Here is a 20,091-nt window from a genome sequence, read left to right as displayed (position 1 = left end):
TCAGGACAAGGAGTCAGGTCCTGGAAACTATTTGAGCTGGAAAACTACAACTGACTTTCTTATTTTAAGCACCATTAACCTGTCAGAACAGAAATGAAAGTAGGTGTGATGTGAAAGTATTTTGTTTCAAAGAGCTGATAAGATGTGACTACAGGTATTTGCCATCACTTCTTTGACAGAGGAACCTGGCCTGAGGGTATCCGTGAAACACCAAGTGAGAGAGAAGGGTCCTGGGGTGCACCTGCCCAGAGGCCAAGCTCTGCTCCATCTCATTGCTACCTGGCTATGCCCTGGGGCCAGGACACTGTCCCAACGTGTGAATTTCAGGTCAGGAGATGTACACTGTAAAATGGAACATACTCCTTTACGTTTGAACCCTTTCCAATACAAATGTTACTTTCTTTGAACTTGACACCTGTCTGTGCTCCAATACCAAAGGTTAAGTCTTGGTACATCCCCATGGTGCAAGTTCCCCAATTTGAACACAACTATAAGACTTACATCAACAAAGAGCCTAGAGCAAAGTTGGTGGCCCAACCCATGCCTGCGGGGTGCTGAACCTCATAATCCAGATATTCTGACCCACGGAGCACAGTTTTGGGGTAATGCATTGAAATGACCAAAATCATGTTGCCTGTATGATGCAATCAACACCAGTCTGATGCCACAGCCCCACATGACCCTTGTTCACATTATTGAGAAAAAGTTAAATAGTTGTGTACAGCTTCCCTTGTTTTGTACTTTCTAGGGCAAAGTCTACACTATGCTAATCAGGAGTCTCTGGGGATTCCTTTTGGGTCACTCAGTCAGTTAGATGAACTATTGTATACATTTGTGGAATTTGTGTCTATTAACACACACTTCTTTGTCAATTATAATTTGTTCTTTACACGGAGGATTTTTCTGAAAATATCATCCCAGGCTTCTGCTAAACAAAAGTATTGTTGCAAAATAAGTACTTCATGAAGTACTTTTTAATTTCTACTGAATATTCAGTTCAAGTATGTAATAAAAATACCTGCTTTCAAAAAGCTCATAGTTCATTTGGGATACAGGCCAAACACTGAAAACATCAGCCCATAAATAAAGTGAAATGCTCAGTTGTCCTGGGAATAACATAAGGATACATTACATAACAATATAAGGATATTCCTATGTCATCATGCCAGTGGCATATACATATTTTTTTACTTACTGTCTTATATTTCCCCACTAGGATGGAAGCTTCATGAGGGCATTATATTTTGGCTCAATGTTATTTCCTCAGGGCCCAGCATATAACTGGGGCTCAATAAATAGTTTTTGACTGAATGAATGAGAAGTCAAGATTTTAGAATAGCCCTGGCCAGTAGTTGGTTGGAACATCAATCCATACTCTGAAAGATTGCGGGTTTCAACCCCAGTCAGGGCACATACCTAGGTTTCAGGTTCAATCGCCAGTTGGGGCACATATGGGATGCAACCAATTGATGTTTTTCTGTCTCTCTCTCTTCCTTCCTCTATCTCTAAAAGCAAGCATATCCTTGGGTGAGGATTAAAAAAAAAAGATCAGAATAGACAGAGAAGGGAAAGCTCCATGAGTGCCCCCAGATGAGCCTTGACTTCACCAAGCTTTTATTCAGCTTGCTTTATAGCAACCTATATATTTCAGCAAACAACTTCTTTATTTATATAATAAGAAGGAAATGTGCATATAATTGAAATCAAAGGTAGGGTGGGATGAATATTTACATTGGCTGTTAGGGTCCATGTCACCTGCTCAGGTCACTGCTGAAAGGAGAGGTTTGTCCTGGAATCAATGGTTTTGAAACATTGTTTTAAAGCAGAAGAACTCAATTTTCAAACAAAACCCCAATACCTGAAACATAAAAGAAGAGCTGCTGTTTAATTTTGGAGTGGCATGGAGGAGGGGACAGGGGAGGTCCACCCTCTTAGTCCCTTCACCCCCACCACAGAGCTACGGCTTCTGATAGATTCTAAGAACACAATTTGAAAACACTGTATTGAGAAAGCTTTAGAGCCTCTCATTTCTCAAAGTTCTATTAATGGAGGCAGCTGAGGAAGACATGGGCTCTGTTCTGGTGTCTGCCATTTTAAACTGAGGAAGTACCAGCAATCAGCTTTCCCAGGGAGAAAAAAAAAAAATACACACACCGCCTGCACCAAGGCCAATGCCCCTTCTCATCACCAGACCCATGGAATTAGAAGCCACATTTCTCTGATCCAAGACTGACAAAGGCTACCCTGGCTGGTTTAGCTCAGTGGATTGAGCATGGGCCCGCGAACCAAAAGGTCGCTGGTTCAATTCTCAGTCAGGGCACATGCCTGGGTTGCCAGCCAGGTCCCCAGTGAGGGGTGTACGAGAGGCACCCACACATTGATGTTTCTCTCCCTCTCTCCTTCCCTGCCCCCTCTCTAAAAATAAATACAATCTTAAAAACAAAAAAAGACTAATGATGACCTAGTCTTGACTCTAGCTTGCCTAACTCCCTCCCCCCTCCCCCCAGTGCAGAACTAGAAGCATCCAAGCTCACCTGGTCATTTCTCTGGTCTTCTTAATCAGAATTTTAAAACTCAATACTCAGTCTGGCACCAACTCAGATGGGAAAAGGTCCTGACTAATTTTTCACCATCCTCCACCTTGTACAGGAGCATCTGCTTTAGCTGTCCAGAGAGGAAGCAGTCATGCAGAGGACTCAATGGGTAACGGAAAAGTTAATGAAGGAACGATTTACCAGGGTGTGGTCAAGGTTTAGGGAACGGAAAAAGGATTGATTGTAAAGCAGCCAGGGACTAGCAACCGCTGCCAAGTTATCGCCACTGGCTTGAAAACACAGCTGTCATCCAACAGTTGTTGCTACGGGGACTAGGTAAAAATACCATTTCCATGTTACAACTGACGAAACTAAGGCAAATGAGGAGCACACGATGTGGAGTCCCGAAGGAATGCATTTAATTGCGTCTAGCGGAGCGGTTAAGCCGCCGGCTCCACTTTCATCTTGCCTGACACCAACCGAAAATGACCAGAACGTCTTTACTGCGACCGGTTGGGACTACAACTCTCGGCGGGGACCTCCCTGTGCTTATCTTACACTTTTCAACACTAGGAAAAGGAGCTTCCGGAAGAATTGCATCTCGGGACATGTAGTTCCCGCGTTGGGGCCAGCCACCGTAGTGCTCATTGGCCCCTAGGTCTCCGCCCCCTTCTCCTCTCCACTCGTCGGTGTCTCACGTACAAACACGCAGCAGGTGCCGACGCCCCCCTCCTCCTAGACCTAGGACGCATGCGCGCGCACGCTCCCCGCGCCCAGTAGGCGGGTGTTGAGGGCGGGGTTGGGGGTGGGGGAGAGGAGAGGAGGGGGAGTGGAGTGGTTAGTTAGAGTAATGAAACGGCACTGGGCCTCTAGGAACACGAAGGCCTGGCACTCAGGCGGGTGAACTCTGCCCTGGGCCTAGGGTTGGCGAGCGAGTCCGGACCCTGGGCAGCGCACCCTGCCAGTAGGAGTTGGGCCACTGAGACTCGGAGGACAGTAGGGGCAGAAGCCCCGGCCTAGGCCCCGCGGAGATGTCCGGGTGCGGCGCTTGTAGTTGCGGGGCTGTCGCTGCGCGGCTCATCACTTCTTCGCTCGCCTCCGCGCAGAGAGGTAACGAAGTAGTACCTCGCCTGAGCCTCGGGGCCAGGAGTGTGGCGGCCGGCGGTGGGGACCCCGGGGAGAGCCAGAGGCCTACCCCGCCACGAGTATGTGAGGGATGCGCGGCGCTTCGCCTGGCATCACCCCCCCCCCTTGCCCCTTGGACGGGGGCTCTGCCAAGTCCTGAAAAGCTGTTTCTCACTTTTGAAGTAAAACCCAGTGCTCCCCCGCCTGCGCACTTTTAGGGCTCCGGACTTTAGGGCCGGGATGTGGCCACTTCGCAGAAACTCTGAAAAAGCACAAAATGTTCCTCCTTTCGTTAAAAATGTCCCCGGGCCCTACTCAGATCTCCTCCAGAGACTGCCCTTCCTTTTCCGGAGCGCGAGCGGGTTCCCCTGGGGCCTGTGGGGAGCTCAGATAAGGGCTCCGGTGAGGGGCTGCCACTGTCGGGGCCTCGCGGGGCGCCGAGCCCAGTCCCGGACGCAGGCCGCGCGCGGCCGCCCGCGTTGCTGTCGTGCGGCCGCTGACGCCGGGACACAAACAGGTCTCAGAATACTTCCCGGCGCCCGGAAACCTTCCCGAGCCCGCAGCCCGCATCGAAGCAGGGAGATTGGGGAGATTCTCTTAGAAATTGTTTTAAGTACTGAGTTGTCGCAGGTGGTGTTTTTCCAACTTGAGAGTCCCAGATAGTTTCTTAAGGGTGGCGCTTGTTTACCTGTCCTTTCTGTTTGTCAGGAGCCGTGAAAATGGCACTCCAGCCAGGAGGTTCCGGAAAACAAACCATTTTTTCTCTTCCCCAAATCTGATTTTTAGGCTGCGAAGCTAGATCCAGTTATAACTGTCTTCTAGACAGATTCGTTTTATTTTGGTTTGTCAGTTTTGACTCTTGGATAAATAAAAAAGGCCCCTTTTCCTTAATTTTAGGTTAATTATGAATTTTTTATTGTTTAATGTACATTTTCCGACAGTTTGTTTCACGGAGGAATTAAATGAAAATGTGGGCAGAAACACTTTAAAAAAAATGATACATAAATGTAAAGGAGTGACTTTAGCCCCAAGACCTTGTTAACCTGGACAAGTAGATCTCCCGACGCCAGGAATTTGAGTTGCAGACACTTGAAAGTGACAGATGTTTAGTTGAGGGCCAACTGCGTGGCAGGTTCTGTTTTGGTGCTGGAGATAGAGTGGTGAACAAGTCGTCACCTTCAAGTTTAAATTTAGTAGAGTTGACAATAATATTGTTTCTGGGAGTGAATAAAGTATGTGTGCAAGATCATTATAAAATTTAATATTTTTACATGACAAACAGCAAAGTGGTTTTCACATTGTTTTAAGACTTTTCCCAAGATTTAATTACATAAAATGTTTATTTTCTATAATAGAAACTCTAAAAGTCTACAAAAATATAGAGCTATTTTTTTAAGGATATAAAAAACTCAGGAGGATTATTTTTATTTACGATTCCTGGAAAGAGGAAGAAAGGCAAAAGATAGAAAAATGAGAATTGAACTTTATCTAGTTTATTATTTTCATACACCGTAAAGAATTTCAACATTGTGGGGGAAGGGATGGCTGGAGGTGGAAGAGGGTGTGTGGGGGATAAATGGTGATGGAAAAAAATAATAAAAGTAATGAAAGAATTTACTAACAACATTAGTAAAAACAAAAGAAGATCAAAATAGTCTAACAAGAAATTGTAAAGTGAATTCAGAATAAAAGGGGATATTTCAGAGCTCCTCTGAAGTATAATGTTATACTTTATTTCCATTGGTCTGTCATATTAAACTTTAAAAATTTTGTATGTAGTTTGAAAAATTACTTGGTAAATTGTCATACTAGACTGGATCTATTTTCTTTTCCTGGTGGGCTATGTATTCCGAATTTAATGTGTTTTTCCTCATTAGCTTCTTTGAATATGAAACCTGTAGCAGAATAGAAATTAAAAAAGAAATTTTTGCCCAAGTTGCTGGTATTTTTCAATATTAATGTATATTTTAAAAATGTACTTTCTATATGTAACATTTGTTTTCTAAATATGTGTGTGCAGAAGTGCTTGATTCCAAATGACAGTATTTGGTCTGAATTGGGCTGTGTGAATTGAGGGATCAGGTGCTTTCTGTCTTTATCTTTCTTAAGGTGTCACCCCATGAGGATGTAGCAATGTGAAGTCGTCCCTAATCTTTATGAAAGTTACATGCTGTGCCTAGACTTTAATTTTAGTTCTCTCTTTCTCTGCAGTTAAATTCAGTACAATTTAAATAAGGCAAAGAGAAATAATAAAGCATCTTTATTGCAAACTATTTTTTTAATCAGCATTTCTCTTTTCTTGTCGTATTCATCTTCAGAGCAGCAGACTAGCCTTAGTGAAAACCCATAAAACATGTTCAAGCTTGAAGAAAGCTATCATAGGAGTGATGTTATTTTTCTTTATTAAGAAGTATTCCACATTCATGAAACAATAACCTGGGCATAAAATGAAATTTTGAGGCTAATAAAAGCAATAAGCATCTACTAAGTTGCTGGTTTTATTTTTGAGTTTTGAGTTTTTCCCCAATTTGTGTTAGAGGTTAGAGGCCAAGTGTTTAAGCGAGCATTTACCTTGATTTGCCATTTCATCGATTGTTACACACTCACATATTGTCACTGTAAATAATTTAACAGTTTTCATTAGTTCTTTCACTCTGTTTCTAAAATATAAATTAAAGATTGGTGTATCTTTTAAACTGAATCATTTGTATGTTTTTGGAGAATGCTTAATTCAAGATTGAATATAGGCAGTCAAATATATAAAAGTTGAGTAACTCTCCTAATTTTTAATAGCCTCCAAATAAGTGTACCTTATTCTAATGTTTCTTTTTAAAAACAGTTGCTCTTAAGGTCAGAAAGCTTTATCTGTAAGACAGAAGTTTTGTAAGCAGTTTAGCTTTTAACTGTCTCCTGTCATTGCTGCCAACTAGTCTTTCGAAATACACTTGAGAGAAATAATTCCCTTTTCAGCTTTTAGGGTTTTTTCATTTGGGGTTTTTAGGGTTTTTTTCATTGAAAGGAGTATAGGAATAGAATGCAGAGGTTCTGTGAACTTTATTTCACTAAACTTGATGTGAAATAGCAGTATTTCCTTCAATTCTGAACGTATAGAACAAACCACAGTAGTAGCAGTATTTATGAATTTGTCACCAGTCAAAATCACAAATGTTTTTATGTCACAGTACAGTTGCCTGTATCTCAAAATATTGTTTATACTTTTCATACCTTTGAAATCATGGTAGTTATTAAAAGAGCTGTTAGATCTTATTTAACTTTGTTAGTAAAAGAGAATATTTTAAAAATACTTTGATAACTAGTATAATTGGATTTCTTATGTATTTTATTCTTTACATTTAAAAACATTCTGACAAGGCAGCTTCACCAGACTGCCTAAGGGGTTCATGGCACAGAAAGTTAAAAATTCCTGATTAGTTTGCTGCAGTGATTTCGGTAAAGATTTACTGAGTGATGAGTGACTGGTTATTTAAATTGTTTAGTACAGTGGTTTAAAAAGTGTGGTCCCCAGACCAGCAGCATCAGCATCACCTGGGAACTTGTTAGAAATCAGATCTAAGAAATCGAAGACTCTAGGGGTGGGCCCAGCGATCTGTGCCTTAACAAGCCCTCTCCGTGATTCTGAGGCATGCTCAAGTTTGAGAGCCACAGGTTACTTATGGCATCTTGTTGGTATAGCCCATAGATTATAGAAAGTTAAAACAGCACTACAGTACCATACCATTAGGACCAGCAAAGAAGTTCTTAAATTTAGAAGTTTAAATGACACAAACATGTTTTTCAGGTAGTATTTTCTGTGGTGACTGTATGATTTGCATTCATATGTTAACTTGACAAGTTATTTAAGGGGAAGGACTTATTTTTCTTTCTGTTCAAATAGTCTTTAAAAGGATTATGTTTGTAATTTTTATTTCTCTTAAATTCCCGAAGATAACTTCCTTTCAGCTTATTTGCTAATGATATTAGATATTATAAATTGTTTACACTATTTAAAAAGATATATTTCATTGTAAATGGGAAATAATATACCGTTTGTGATAATACAGGGTTATTTTGTTCCAAACATCCAGGTTCAAATAGCCTCACATAATTTTGTTATAATTGTAGTTTTCTTTGTGAATACATTGTAATGGCCTAATTAAAAAGTTATACTTGTTATATAGATTATAATTTTATTTTGCTACCTTTCTTATGAACGTTTTCAAACACACACAAAATAGAACAATGAACCACCAGATAACTCACCCAGCCTCAATGTTCATACCTGTCTGCATTCATGATTTCGTCTGTCCCTCTCCCCCAATAATTTTTTTTGACTTGCTTTTTTATATTGTCATAGTCTTTAAATCATATTATGTTCTTGGAAAAACATTAATATTTAGCTTAAAATTTATGAACTATTGCCCTGGCTGGTGTGGCTCAGTGAATTGAGTGCCAGCCTGTGAACGAAGGGGTCACCAATTGGATTCCCAGTCAGGGCACATGCCTGGGTTGCAGGCCAGGTCCCCCGTTGGGAGCGTACGGGAGAAACCACACACTGATGTTTCTCTCCTCTTTCTTCCTCCCTTCCCCTCTCCCTAAAGAATAAAACATTTAAAAAAAAAAAACAATAAAAAATGTATGAACTACCATAACTGTCTAATGAGAGAATAATGGCTATTGTCATTTACTGCAAAAAATGGAAATGCTATGCTTGAGAAAATTTGAAATGTATTTTGAAAACGTTACTTAAAATCATAAAATGTAGTTATTTTCCCCCCTAAATATTCAGGCTTAATAGTGTTAAGCAAAATTTTACAGTTTATGGGTTAGGGACTGGGGTGTCCTAAATCTTAAACCTTTTTTGCTATTTTTTGTAAATTTATATAGAGATGAGACGATTTGGTTCTTATTCGTATCTTTTCTGAGAAGTTTGGTGGTTTCATTTTTGTACTTTGTGGAACAGGTGATGGCCTAGGGCAGCGATTTTCAATCTTTTCATCTCGGGGCACACACAAACTAAATTACTAAAATTCTGTGGCACACCAAAAAATGTTTTTTGCTGATCTGACAAAAAGTAAGTATAATTTTGATTGATTTATTAAAAAGAAAGTAATTACCTACCCTTTTTGCTCCAAAGTGACCTTTTAAAAAGTCAGATGCTTATTCTTGTATATAAGGATTTCTGGTACCAAGAGTTAATCAATCAGATGCAACCTTATTATGCAACATGACCAATAAGGTGCAATTATATGGCTTATATATTTATGGTTCAAGATGGCATTCATACCAGACTGCTATTGTGTTGGCTGTTGTCATTTTTTAAATTTGACAGTCTAAGGGAGAAGAGGTCAGTGCCCCTGACTAAATATTCAGATAACTGCTTTTTTTTCTTTTTTGGTGTTGCATGTTTTTAAAATTCTTTTGGCATACTGGTTGAAAATTGCTGACCTCGGGTAATAAATAACTAAAGAAACTAGTTGTTCTAATATTATACACTGTTGGAAAGTTGAAATTAATAAAACCAGTTATAATTAAGCCATTGTTTTTGACTTGTTTGAAGGAGATCAATTTAAACCAGTTTTTGCCTTTAGATGCAATACATACCTATGTGCATGCTCTCTTAAAAGTTTTAACAGGTGTAGAAATAAAAATTTAAAGCCTGAGTTGAGAATTTTGCAGGGAATAAAATGAAGGCAAAAACCAGTTTCTTAAATTATTTAAATATTAACATTAACACACACACCCCTTTTGTTGCTTACCTTATTACCTTACCTTATTGCTGTTAAGAAACAGCACTCTGGTAAACTGGTGGGAAACTTTTTTCCTGGTGATTCATTAATGTTCATTAGCTTATGCAAGGTTCTGAGTATCCTTTAGTATTGAAATCTATGGAATTTTGCTTTACCTAGAACCATTCAATTTTCTTGTGTAGAAAACACTTTTAAAGACTGGCTTGGTAAATGCCGCCTTACTGTATGCAGTATGGCTCTTTTGCCATTGACTATAATTTATTTTGGGGTTTATTTTGTATTTATAGAAGAAAAACCAGTGGTCAGCAAACAGTGACCCCATGTACTAAATCTAGTCATATCTATTGGCTTACATATTATTTACATTTACTTTCCTGTTGGAGGCAGAGTAGTTGGGACTGCGACTGCATGGCCCACCAAGCTGAAAATGTTTACTACTCTGGTCATTTACAGAAAAAGTTCACCAAATAATAACCTATATTCTTTAAAGGAATTTTAACTTTATATTAGAAGGTTAAAAATCTTTGAAAGCAGAATGGTGGATGGTGGTTACACAGTATTTACCGAATTATATTCTTTCTGTAGGATTGAAATCATTAAAACGTGTGTTAAAACATTTAACGTATGTTAAAATGTGTGTTTTAACGAACAGCACATTAACTTTTTAAAGAACATTTGATGTTTCTTTCTACTGTTGTGGATATTACCCCAGTATACCAAAGAGACAGATAAGGATTCATGTCAATTGCTTATTCTCATTGGTAGAAATAATATAAGAATATAGGACATAAAAAGTCTTTTCCCCCTACAAATGAGGCCGATATTGAATTACTTATCTCAAACTTTGAAAGAGTCACTCATTGTTACGACCTTGATGATCTTTCCTCACTTCCAAAGGACAGGTCTTGGAAGAAAAAAACACCATTATTGACCTGGAGTCTGTCCAAGGCCCAAATCTGACCCGTTTTTGAGCGGGCTTTGCCTCTGATGGTGTCACTATTTTCTTTACCAATTTGTGCTACTACTATGAGAATTACAGCTTTTTCAGTCTCTTTTATGCTCTTTTTTTAAGGAATTTTTGTTTCCAGGGGATTTATTGAAAGAATGTTAATATTTGATGTATGGACTAATACATTTTATCATATTTTCAGGTATTTCTTGTGGTCGTGTACATATACTCGTTTTAGGAAGGCTTGGGACCTTTGAAACTCAGATTCTACGAAGAGTTCCTTTTAGAACCTTTACAGAAACACCAGCATACTTAGCCTCAAAAGATGGGATAAGTAAAGATGGCTCTGGAGATGGAAATAAGGTATTTTATCTTTATTGGCATTTGTACACATACTTGAGTTCCCTCCTTTAAACAATTAAATGTAATAATAGTACTCAGTATCCCACTGGTTTATATATTTTCCATGGGAAATGTGAAATATGTGAAATCTGGAGAATTTTGTATAGTTTTATTTTGTGTTTCAGTTTGAACTATAAAATAGGTTTATAAGCATTACACTTAGTAAGCCGTAATTAAAATTTTTAATACCCCAGCCCTGGCCAGGTGGTTCATTTGTTTGGAGTGTCGTCCCGTATACCAGAGGATTGCCCTGGTCAGGGCACGCACCTAGGTTGCAGGTTCGATCCCCAGTTGGGGAGTGGATGGGAGGCAACTGATTGATATTTTTCTCTCACACTGATGTTTCTCTTTCTCTCTCTAAAATCAATAAATACACCCTTGGGCAAGGATTTAAAAAAAAAAACATAACATCCTGAAGTGGTAAAGAAGCTTAAATAACCCATGCAGTCAGTCTATAGGGTTGAATTTTAGGAATAGCCATCATTTCCTCCTTTCACACAACTTTTATAACTCATAATATACTTAGGGTAAACCCCACTAAATCCTCTACTTAAAAATCTTGGATATCTCTGCGACAATGCCGGGCTACTCTGTAGCTAGCAAGTAGATGATCGGTGGTTGTATTGGGTCAGTGAATTATTATCAGGTTTTTTTATTATGTGAATTTGACTGACGTTTGAGTTAATATGTGAGACAAATGCTTGGTGCCCTCATATTCAGACTTAATCCTAACAGTGACTTCCTGAAGTAGGTGATAACTTCATTTTAGAGATGAAAAAAGTTAGATTCAAGAAAGTTTAGAATTGCTACTTGCCATGATAATGACTCCCAATTCAGTTTTATTGAAATGTAGTTTTTTACTTACAGTAATTTTTTCCCCCTAGTTCTTACTGAGTCATTGAAAGAAAACTATTTATTATACATGCTGGCACGTACCTACATGTGCCACCAATAGTAGAGATATAAATTATATGAATAATTCCATTCCAGAAATTGTAAAAATTAGAAGATTAATTATAAACTATATTGTTTCTACTTAAATTTACATATGAAGTGGTTGCCTGAAAGTAATAATTGACACTCTGTTTTTTTCCTTCTCTATAAACATTAGAAATCAGTGAGTGAGGGAAGCAGTAAAAAATCGGGCTCTGGGAATTCTGGGAAAGGTGGAAACCAGCTGCGTTGTCCTAAATGTGGCGACTTGTGCACACACGTAGAGACCTTTGTGTGTAAGTATTACTTCTGTTGTTCTTTTTCTCTACTTGTCCTATAAATTGTTAACTGCATAGAAATATATAAATTATGTAAACCAGGATTATTTTCTTCCTGAACATACATGATTCTCTCTTATGTTCACCAGATACTAAAGTTCCCCAGGACTGGTAATATTTTGCACTGTGGTATAAGAGATAATTTAAGAAAACTACTTGCTTCTTTATTTTGCTTATGTGTGTTTATTTTAAATTTGGGTTTTATGAATTTTTTTAATTTTACCTTTTTATGGTCTTTTAGTTCAGTTTGTATAGTAATCTGTGAAAGAATTCAAATTTATTGAATGAAAGGCTTTGCTTATGATTTACAGAGTAATCGAAAAATAAGTTGTTGAAGGGGTAGCATTTAGTGAATTAAATAATACAGTTCTGGGGTGGGGAGAATCTGTAATTGATTGTCATTTGATTGAAAAGGAAACTGTATTAGGTTACCATGCAGATTTTTATAACAATCAAATGTAGAAAAATACAAGAGAGTAAAGTTCTATGTGATCCCAACAGAGTACCCTTTCCTTAATGTAAGAGAACCAAATATTTTTAGAAGCTAAAGCTATTAAGTTTACAGAAGTGCAGAACGGTAAAGAAAAAGTCTTTATTTTTAAGAAAAAAAGTACATTTTTTCATTTTTCTATTCTTGGCATAAATTTTCACTCTTTACAGTGGGACCAAAACCTCCTGAACCCCTTTCAGTGTTGTCCAGATCTCAAACTTCCTCTATTTCTGGGTAAAAAATTGGTGCACAAATGAGCTGTGCAGTTTGGTCACCCTTTTTTACTTCAAACTTTGCCAAAATTAAATAGTATAACAACAATATTTTCTCTATAATCTTTATTGGGGGGGGCTCCGCCCTCAGGCCCCCTGCCTCCTCACACCACAGATGAGAATAATTCCACCAAGACATGATCTGCTTGGGGAGGAAAGGTGGCTAATCTCTCAAAGGAGAAGGGCCAGGAGCCTTTTCCTCAGTGGGCTTTTATTGGGTTAATTTGCATAGGAATACAGAACACACACACACACACACACACACACAAAGCTCAATCATTGTCAGGCAATAGTGATTAAGCAATAGATAACATTCAGAGAACTGTGAGGGCTTATTTAGAGTCAGGGTCAGATAGCTAAAGGGCCATAAAACTTTGGGGAACAAACTCCATGCATGGACCCTTATCAGAAAATTGAGGGCATTCTTAGCAAAGCAGGTTTCACAGGATTTTATGTATTCTTTCTTAGGCCTGATTGCCCTAGGGAACCCGCCCTTTCAGGCTCAGGGCCATACCCACCTCCGGCATTGTTTCAGGCTTAAGTTAGGGAGGGGAAGTAAGGCAGCCAAGAGATGAGGAGACTTCTTGCTGACAGAATGAGGACTCAGGCTATGTCAAAGCTGAGGGACGAGGGTCCATCACCCCATTTTTCTGTTGCCCCCCAAGTCCTTCCCTGAGGGCCCCTTCAAGACCATGCCTGTCTTAGGTCGTCCCTCCTTTGAGGAATCTTACCCATCATTGGCTAACCAGTCATCACTTGGGGCTAGGCAGGGTGAAGTGAAAGGGGACAGAGGCAATGCCCCTGCCAGGGAGATAAGTTTTGTCTCCTAACTGACTTATGGTTCTGAGGTCTTTTTACTCAGCCTTAGCCATGAGGGGTTACAGTTTCTGAAACCAGGCAGGGCGGTTCCCAACAATTTATGATGCCAGCTCCTACATCTATGAAGTGTTTCGCATCCATGCCAGAACATGGAGCTACTCTTCCATAGCACCGAGAAGGAAGAACTATCTGAAAACCCTTGTCAGTTTCCACAAGGGTTTTCTCCACAGGTGGTACTGTATAATCGCAGGTGCTGTACAGGTCATAGACTGCTGCCCATGCAGACCCCTTGATTGAGGCAGTGGCATGCTCCAAGAGCCCAGCAAAGCCTCTTGCTGGGGCAGATGGCAGGTATCTTCAGGGCACAGCATGGCAGAGCAGAATGGGATTGGGGAGTGGGGGTGGGGGAGAGCAGAGGGAATGAGAGATCACAGGGTCAAATTTGTGAGTTTTCAAGCATGTGACCATTAAGCTGTAGGGAAACCAGGGATTATTTATTCTGTGTTTATTTTTTTAAAGATTTTATTTATTTGTATTTTTTAGAGAAAGGGGAAGGGAGGGAGGGAGAGAAACATTGATGTGCAAGATATACATCCATTGGTTGCTTCTCACGGGCTCACACTGGGGACCTGACCTGAAACTCAGGCATGTACCCCGACGGGGAATCGAACCAGCAACCCTTTGGTTTACAGGCCAGCACTCAATCCACTGAGCCACACCAGCCAGGGCTGACAGTTTTATTTTTATCAGGACAGAGAATATCCTCATTTTTATCAGCGAAGAAGCTGAAAATGAGCAAGTTTAAGTTACTTGTCTAAGGTCACACAGAGCAGTGAAGAATTGCTATTCAGAAGTCCCTATCCCATACATTTCTACCAACTAGAATTCATTAGGGGTAAACTAGGTTCTCTTGAGATAAAGTTTATTTTTCTTTTATGCAGTGTTTTCAAAACCTGCCAAGTCACTGCAGTGTTGTTTAACAGTGATTAAGTGAACACTGAGGGTGATTGTTAACCATAGATTCCCTCCTTTCCTAGAGATTGAGATTCTGTAGATGTTGGGTAGGATTCTAGAATATGCAAATATAACAGTGCGACCAAGTGTGGAAAACACTATACACTAATCAACTCAGTTGTGAGGTGGTGTGTTTCCTTTGGGAGTTCCAGTGGAGGAGGGGCTGTGGAAGGAAAGAGTAAAAGAAGAGTATGTACTTACACATAACTCAGGAGGCACACATCTGTGGAGTCAGACACTGCCAGGCTCAGAAAGTTCACAGATGTCCCTGTCCTCTGGATCTTTACTACTGAGGAGTAACAGGCCCCGCAGTGAGACTGGGCCCTCCTCCTCTGGTTTTGTTGCTGCATAATGAAAGTCTTTTCAGAATGCATCCCTTTTGAATGCAGTGGATTTTCTGTGTCTACTCACTGAAAATTAGGTCATCCTAGTTCTAAAGTGTTTTGTTTGATTTCAGGTTATTCATTTTTTTTGAATCGATATTTACTTAGTTATTAGTTCATAAACATCTTTTTATGTGCTTTTGGTCATTTATAGTTCTTTTGTGAATGACCTGTTTAGGTAATTGTCTACTTTTTTGTCATTTTTAATTATTTTTAATTACCTGAGGAATATGTGTATATATTCCCCTTTATGAAAAAGTAGAGCATTACAGATAGAACTAAAGATATATTTCTGTAGTATATCTTCATCAAACAAAACTTTTTAAAAGCATAAATGGTATTATTCATATTGTTCATGTTGTTGCAAATTGCTTTTTTCCTTCCATCTCATCATGTTGAGAGCTATGCATGTTAATGCATATAGGTCTAGTCCTTAACTGTTTTTTTTTAAACGTTCTTTAAATAGTGTACAGCAGGAGTCAGCAAACTTTTGCTATAAAAGGTCAAACGGTATATATTTTAGGGTTTGTGGGCCGTATGGTCTCTATTGTAGCTATTCTCATTTGTCACTGTAGTGCAAAAGCAGCCACAGACAGTGTGAGTGAGTGAGGATGGCTGTGTTTCAGTACAACTTTGTATATGGACATTGAATTTCATATAACTTTCATTGTCATTTTTTCCAAGATGTAAAAACTATTTTTAGTTCATGAACCTTGCTGTACAGTCAATCTTACAAGTATATTTGTAATAATTTTTATGTTTTCTTATAGTGGTATTACTCTTGCTTAATTTTGTTGAAATACTGTTTTTGTAGATACCATTATGAGTATATAGAAAATCATCAGAAATTGAAATAAGAATAATATCTAAGGAAGTTTTGATTATAATGACTAAGATATACTATTCTTTAGCCAATTAAAAAAATAACTTGTCAAACATGAATAGTCTCCCCATGTTAAGTTAGAGCCTTTAGTTTTATTTTTATCTATATAATAGTTTTTGAAGCCTTACTGCACTTACATGTCTCATAGGGCAGGAATTAAACTTTCCTGCAGTGGTTTGGAGATTTTATGTTAGACCCTGAAACTTGTTTAAAATCATGAAAAACATTCATTTAAACAAATCTCCTAGAAAAGCTTTTACTAAGGTATTCTTGTTGGCATACTATACAAGCTTGCTTATTGGGAGCAGTATTCTGTATATAAAGGAATATAGGATACTTGTAATAATCATTTAGAGAAAAGAGGCTTAAAAAAAATAAAGAGGGTTATTTGTCCCCTCTAACTTAACACAATTAGATTTTTGCTTTTAATTTTTAGGAGTAAAAATATGCATTGCAATGCTTTTGTTTTTTTAAATTTTTATTTTATTTTTTTAAGATTTTATTTATTTTTAGAGAGGGGAAAGGAAGGGAGAAAGAGAGGGAGAGAAACATCAAAGTGTGGTTGCCTCTCACATGCCCCCTCCTGGGGACCTGGCCTGTAACCCAGGCATGTGCCCTGACTGGGAATTGAACAGGAGACCCTTTGGTTCCCAGTCCAGCGCTCGATCCACTGAGCTAGCTACACCAGCCACGTCAATGCTTTTCTTTTTAATAGCATTTTGAGAAATAAATTTTATCTTTGAACTTGGGTATATGTTGAATACGTTTCAATGTAAAATTGTATTGCAAATATTCAAGTAGAATTTAGCAACCTTTCAACAGTAAGCAAAGAGTGATGTGGTTTGTTCGTATTTAATCTCTTTCCCTTTGACCTAATTTCCTTAGAAAAATATTTTGTTTGTGTGTTCTCGGGCCAGATTTTCTTGTCCTACAGCCTGAACTAAATCAGGCTTCTCTGCCCTTTAATCCTTGCCCTGTTTACCATCACTAACAATTGTAATCTGGTGCATCATAAAATAAAGGCATTGACTCTTTTCCATTGATGGGAAATGGTGACAATGTATTTGGGCTTGGGGTAATTGAAGGTACTTGGAATAGCTTGATATTTTCTTTAGGTAAGTAGTCCCTAGTTTATTTTTTAAAAGATTTTATTTATTTATTTTTAGAGAGAGGGGAAGGGAGGGAGAAAGAGAGGGAAAGAAACATCAATGTATGGTTGCCTCTAGTGCGCTCCCCACTGGGGACCTGACCTGGCCTGCAACTCAGGCATATGCCTTGACTGGGAATTGAATTGGCAACCCTTTGGCTTGCAGGCCAGTGCTCAATCCACTGAGCCATACCAGCTGGGCAAGAAATCATTATTACCCTCACTTTTAACTGCCCTTGTGTAGTTTTCAAAAGCTGTATGATTATCTTTAAGTAAATATGGCTATGTTGTTACTTTGTTAGTTTCTTGGTGGTTTTTAGGTCAAAGAAATAGAAATTAGTAGAAGTATTAAAGATGAAAGTAAGGAAGGTATGAAATAATTTTATCTTTTTACCAAGTTAAGGTTTTATGAAATGCTCATAAGTTTGAAAAGAATCTAAAGAATATACTATTTTATATTTTTAGGGATTAAAATAGATTTCTCTCTTTCAACTTCTGTGTATGCTTAAAATTGCTTGTAATAAAATGTTGGGAAAATAGATTAATGTACTTGTATTTAACCTTTTTACATATTTCAATAAACAGTTATGTAATATTCTTATCATGGTAGTTTTAAAAATTAACTTCAGTGCTTGGGAAGTTGAAAGACTTTCAATCTTTTCTCTTAATGAGTTACAACATGAAATGAAAGAACCCAGTGGAAGTGAAGAAAATATAGCTTGTTGAACTCATCTGTCTTTATCATCTGTCTTTGATGTACACTAGGCTGTTTGTTGCGGCTAGTGGAGTGAGCTACAGGCCTACTTTTTGTAAAGTACATAGTTTGCATTTGCAGTGAGTCTCTGAGGTGAAATACTATTTGAATTATTTATTTTTTCTTTGCTGACCTTTCTTTTCTTTTACAGCATCCACCCGTTTTGTGAAGTGTGAAAAATGTCATCATTTTTTTGTTGTACTATCTGAAGCTGACTCAAAGAAGAGCATAATTAAAGAACCTGAATCAGCAGCAGAAGCTGTGAAATTGGCATTCCAACAGAAACCACCTCCTCCCCCCAAGAAGGTATGAAGTCTTACAGGCGTTTTATCTAGAAAATATTTCACTGCTTTCCCTCTCTGCAGTTTATAATGGACCCTAATATTAGTATCTAAACATATATTGTAAGTAATTAATATGTACTATATGTGGCTAAATTGTTTTTGGTATTTGATACTTGGAATTTAGGTATAGAGTCCATTGCTTTTTTTTCCCCATGTAATGATTACTATATTCAGTAGCAATGAAAGGAGGCTGGATGATTGTTAAAATAGCATTACTACTAAATTAATCTAAAATGATAACCTTAAAATAGAGCAACTATGGATTTATTTTTGTTAGTTTGAGCACCTAAATAACATCAGCCTGCAATCCCTGCCCCTCCCCATTAATTTAGTTTACTTTATGGTAAAACAGCCTCAGGCTAACAATGTAAGTGAGTAAGTTTTTCAAGGCCAGGCTACCAGCACTCTCCTCTATAGTACTGTGGCCTTTGTGGTATGGGCTCTTTCCAGGAGTTTCAGACAGATGTGATTTGGCTGTATGAAACACAACAATTTACAAGCAGCCCCAATGGGTGGGTGCTTGGTGTGCACTCTCTGAGAACAGGGAGCTCCTGGGTGGTGCACCCTGAGTTCTGGCCATGTTTCACATGTTTGTACTCTTTGATTATTTCTCACCCTCTGCCTCAGTGTAGCTTCCTTCTGCTCTGCTTAGATACCTCTCTTCATCCAACTGTGCTGTGCAGATAATTCATGAGTGTAATTTGTGAGAAAGGAAGATTTTTTTTAAACCATAATAAAATGCATATGGTCAAGAACTAAAGAATTTGTAGTGTAAAAATAAATAATGTAATAGAAAATACAGCGATTAAGTCTTCAGCAATTTGTGTAGACTTTAGACATCCAAGTCAAAATTCTAGAAAATAATTAGGCAATTTAACTATTTTCCAGAGTTGGTGAATATCAACAGTTAATTTCTATTTACTGAAAGCTGAAGGAATTTACCCCAGGTTCCAAGCTGCTAGCAATATCCAAGTATTGAATGGAGCTTTAGTTTCTTCTAAGAATAAAGCTTTTATATTGCCATGTAGGTAAATAAGTACCTTTAAAGTTAATATCTGAGAAAAAAGCTAAATGTCTGCGATAATTAAAATACATAGATACTGGTAGTATAATGGCTTTTGATTATACAATGCCTATTTTTGAAAAGGGTAATTTTATAATACATTGTCTTTGTGAAGAATATTATTCATATGATTGACAAAGGTGTAGAAAGGATTAATTTTAGTGAATTACATTAATGATGATACCTTTAGACTCCCGTGGCATTTATAGGTATTCTAAGTGTTTTTAATGTTAACTTTTAAAAATTAGCATCAATGGCGTTGTTTATAGAATTGGAACTAGCACTAGTAGCACTAGAAGAGGACAGTGATACTTTGTTAGGCTAGAGAACCAAATACATTGTGTTTTTGTACATTTAGGGTTTGGGGCCTTGAATCATTGCTATATAATGTATCATGCCCTTGGCATTTTGTTTTTGGTGAGTCTTTGTTCACATTTAAAACTGGAACCAAATATGTTTAGTATATAACTTTTTAATGTATATGTTTTTATGATAGCTGATATTAAATTATTCATACCTAATTATTTTTCAGATTTATAACTACCTCGACAAGTATGTTGTTGGCCAGTCATTTGCTAAGAAGGTGCTTTCAGTTGCTGTGTACAATCATTATAAGAGAATATATAATAATATCCCAGCTAACCTGAGGCAGCAAGCAGAGGTTGAGAAGCAGACATCATTAACACCTAGAGGTTAGTGTTTTGATAATTGTCCAAAATTATTGGAGATTACTATGCCTAGAAGTAATCTTTATTGCAACTCCTTGCTTTTGCCTTAAAGTACTTTTAGCATAGTACAGCATTTTTCAAAGTGCAGGTCACGTCTCTTTAGTGAATTATGAAATGATTTTGGTAGGTTTCCAACAGCATTTTTTTAAAAAGTTAATAGATATGA

General features: G+C 38.1%; 1 protein-coding gene across 1 annotated transcript in view; it reads left to right on the top strand.

The window, feature by feature from the left end:
- Positions 1 to 3,395: 3,395 nt before the first annotated feature.
- CLPX (caseinolytic mitochondrial matrix peptidase chaperone subunit X) overlaps positions 3,396 to 20,091 on the top strand; it is a 32,561-nt gene continuing 15,865 nt past the window's right edge. Inside the window, exons 1-5 of the mRNA XM_024567520.3 lie at positions 3,396 to 3,644; positions 10,558 to 10,718; positions 11,869 to 11,986; positions 17,942 to 18,096; positions 19,730 to 19,889. Of these exons, the coding sequence (XP_024423288.2) occupies positions 3,566 to 3,644; positions 10,558 to 10,718; positions 11,869 to 11,986; positions 17,942 to 18,096; positions 19,730 to 19,889 (673 nt within the window). The 5' untranslated portion in view covers positions 3,396 to 3,565. The remainder of the gene's footprint in view (positions 3,645 to 10,557; positions 10,719 to 11,868; positions 11,987 to 17,941; positions 18,097 to 19,729; positions 19,890 to 20,091) is intronic.

The sequence above is a fragment of the Desmodus rotundus genome, chromosome 7 (assembly GCF_022682495.2).
Source record: "Desmodus rotundus isolate HL8 chromosome 7, HLdesRot8A.1, whole genome shotgun sequence".
In the NCBI taxonomy this organism is placed as follows: Eukaryota; Metazoa; Chordata; class Mammalia; order Chiroptera; family Phyllostomidae; genus Desmodus; species Desmodus rotundus.
Note: the sequence above shows the minus strand (reverse complement) of the source record. Positions and strands in the feature narration are given on the sequence as shown.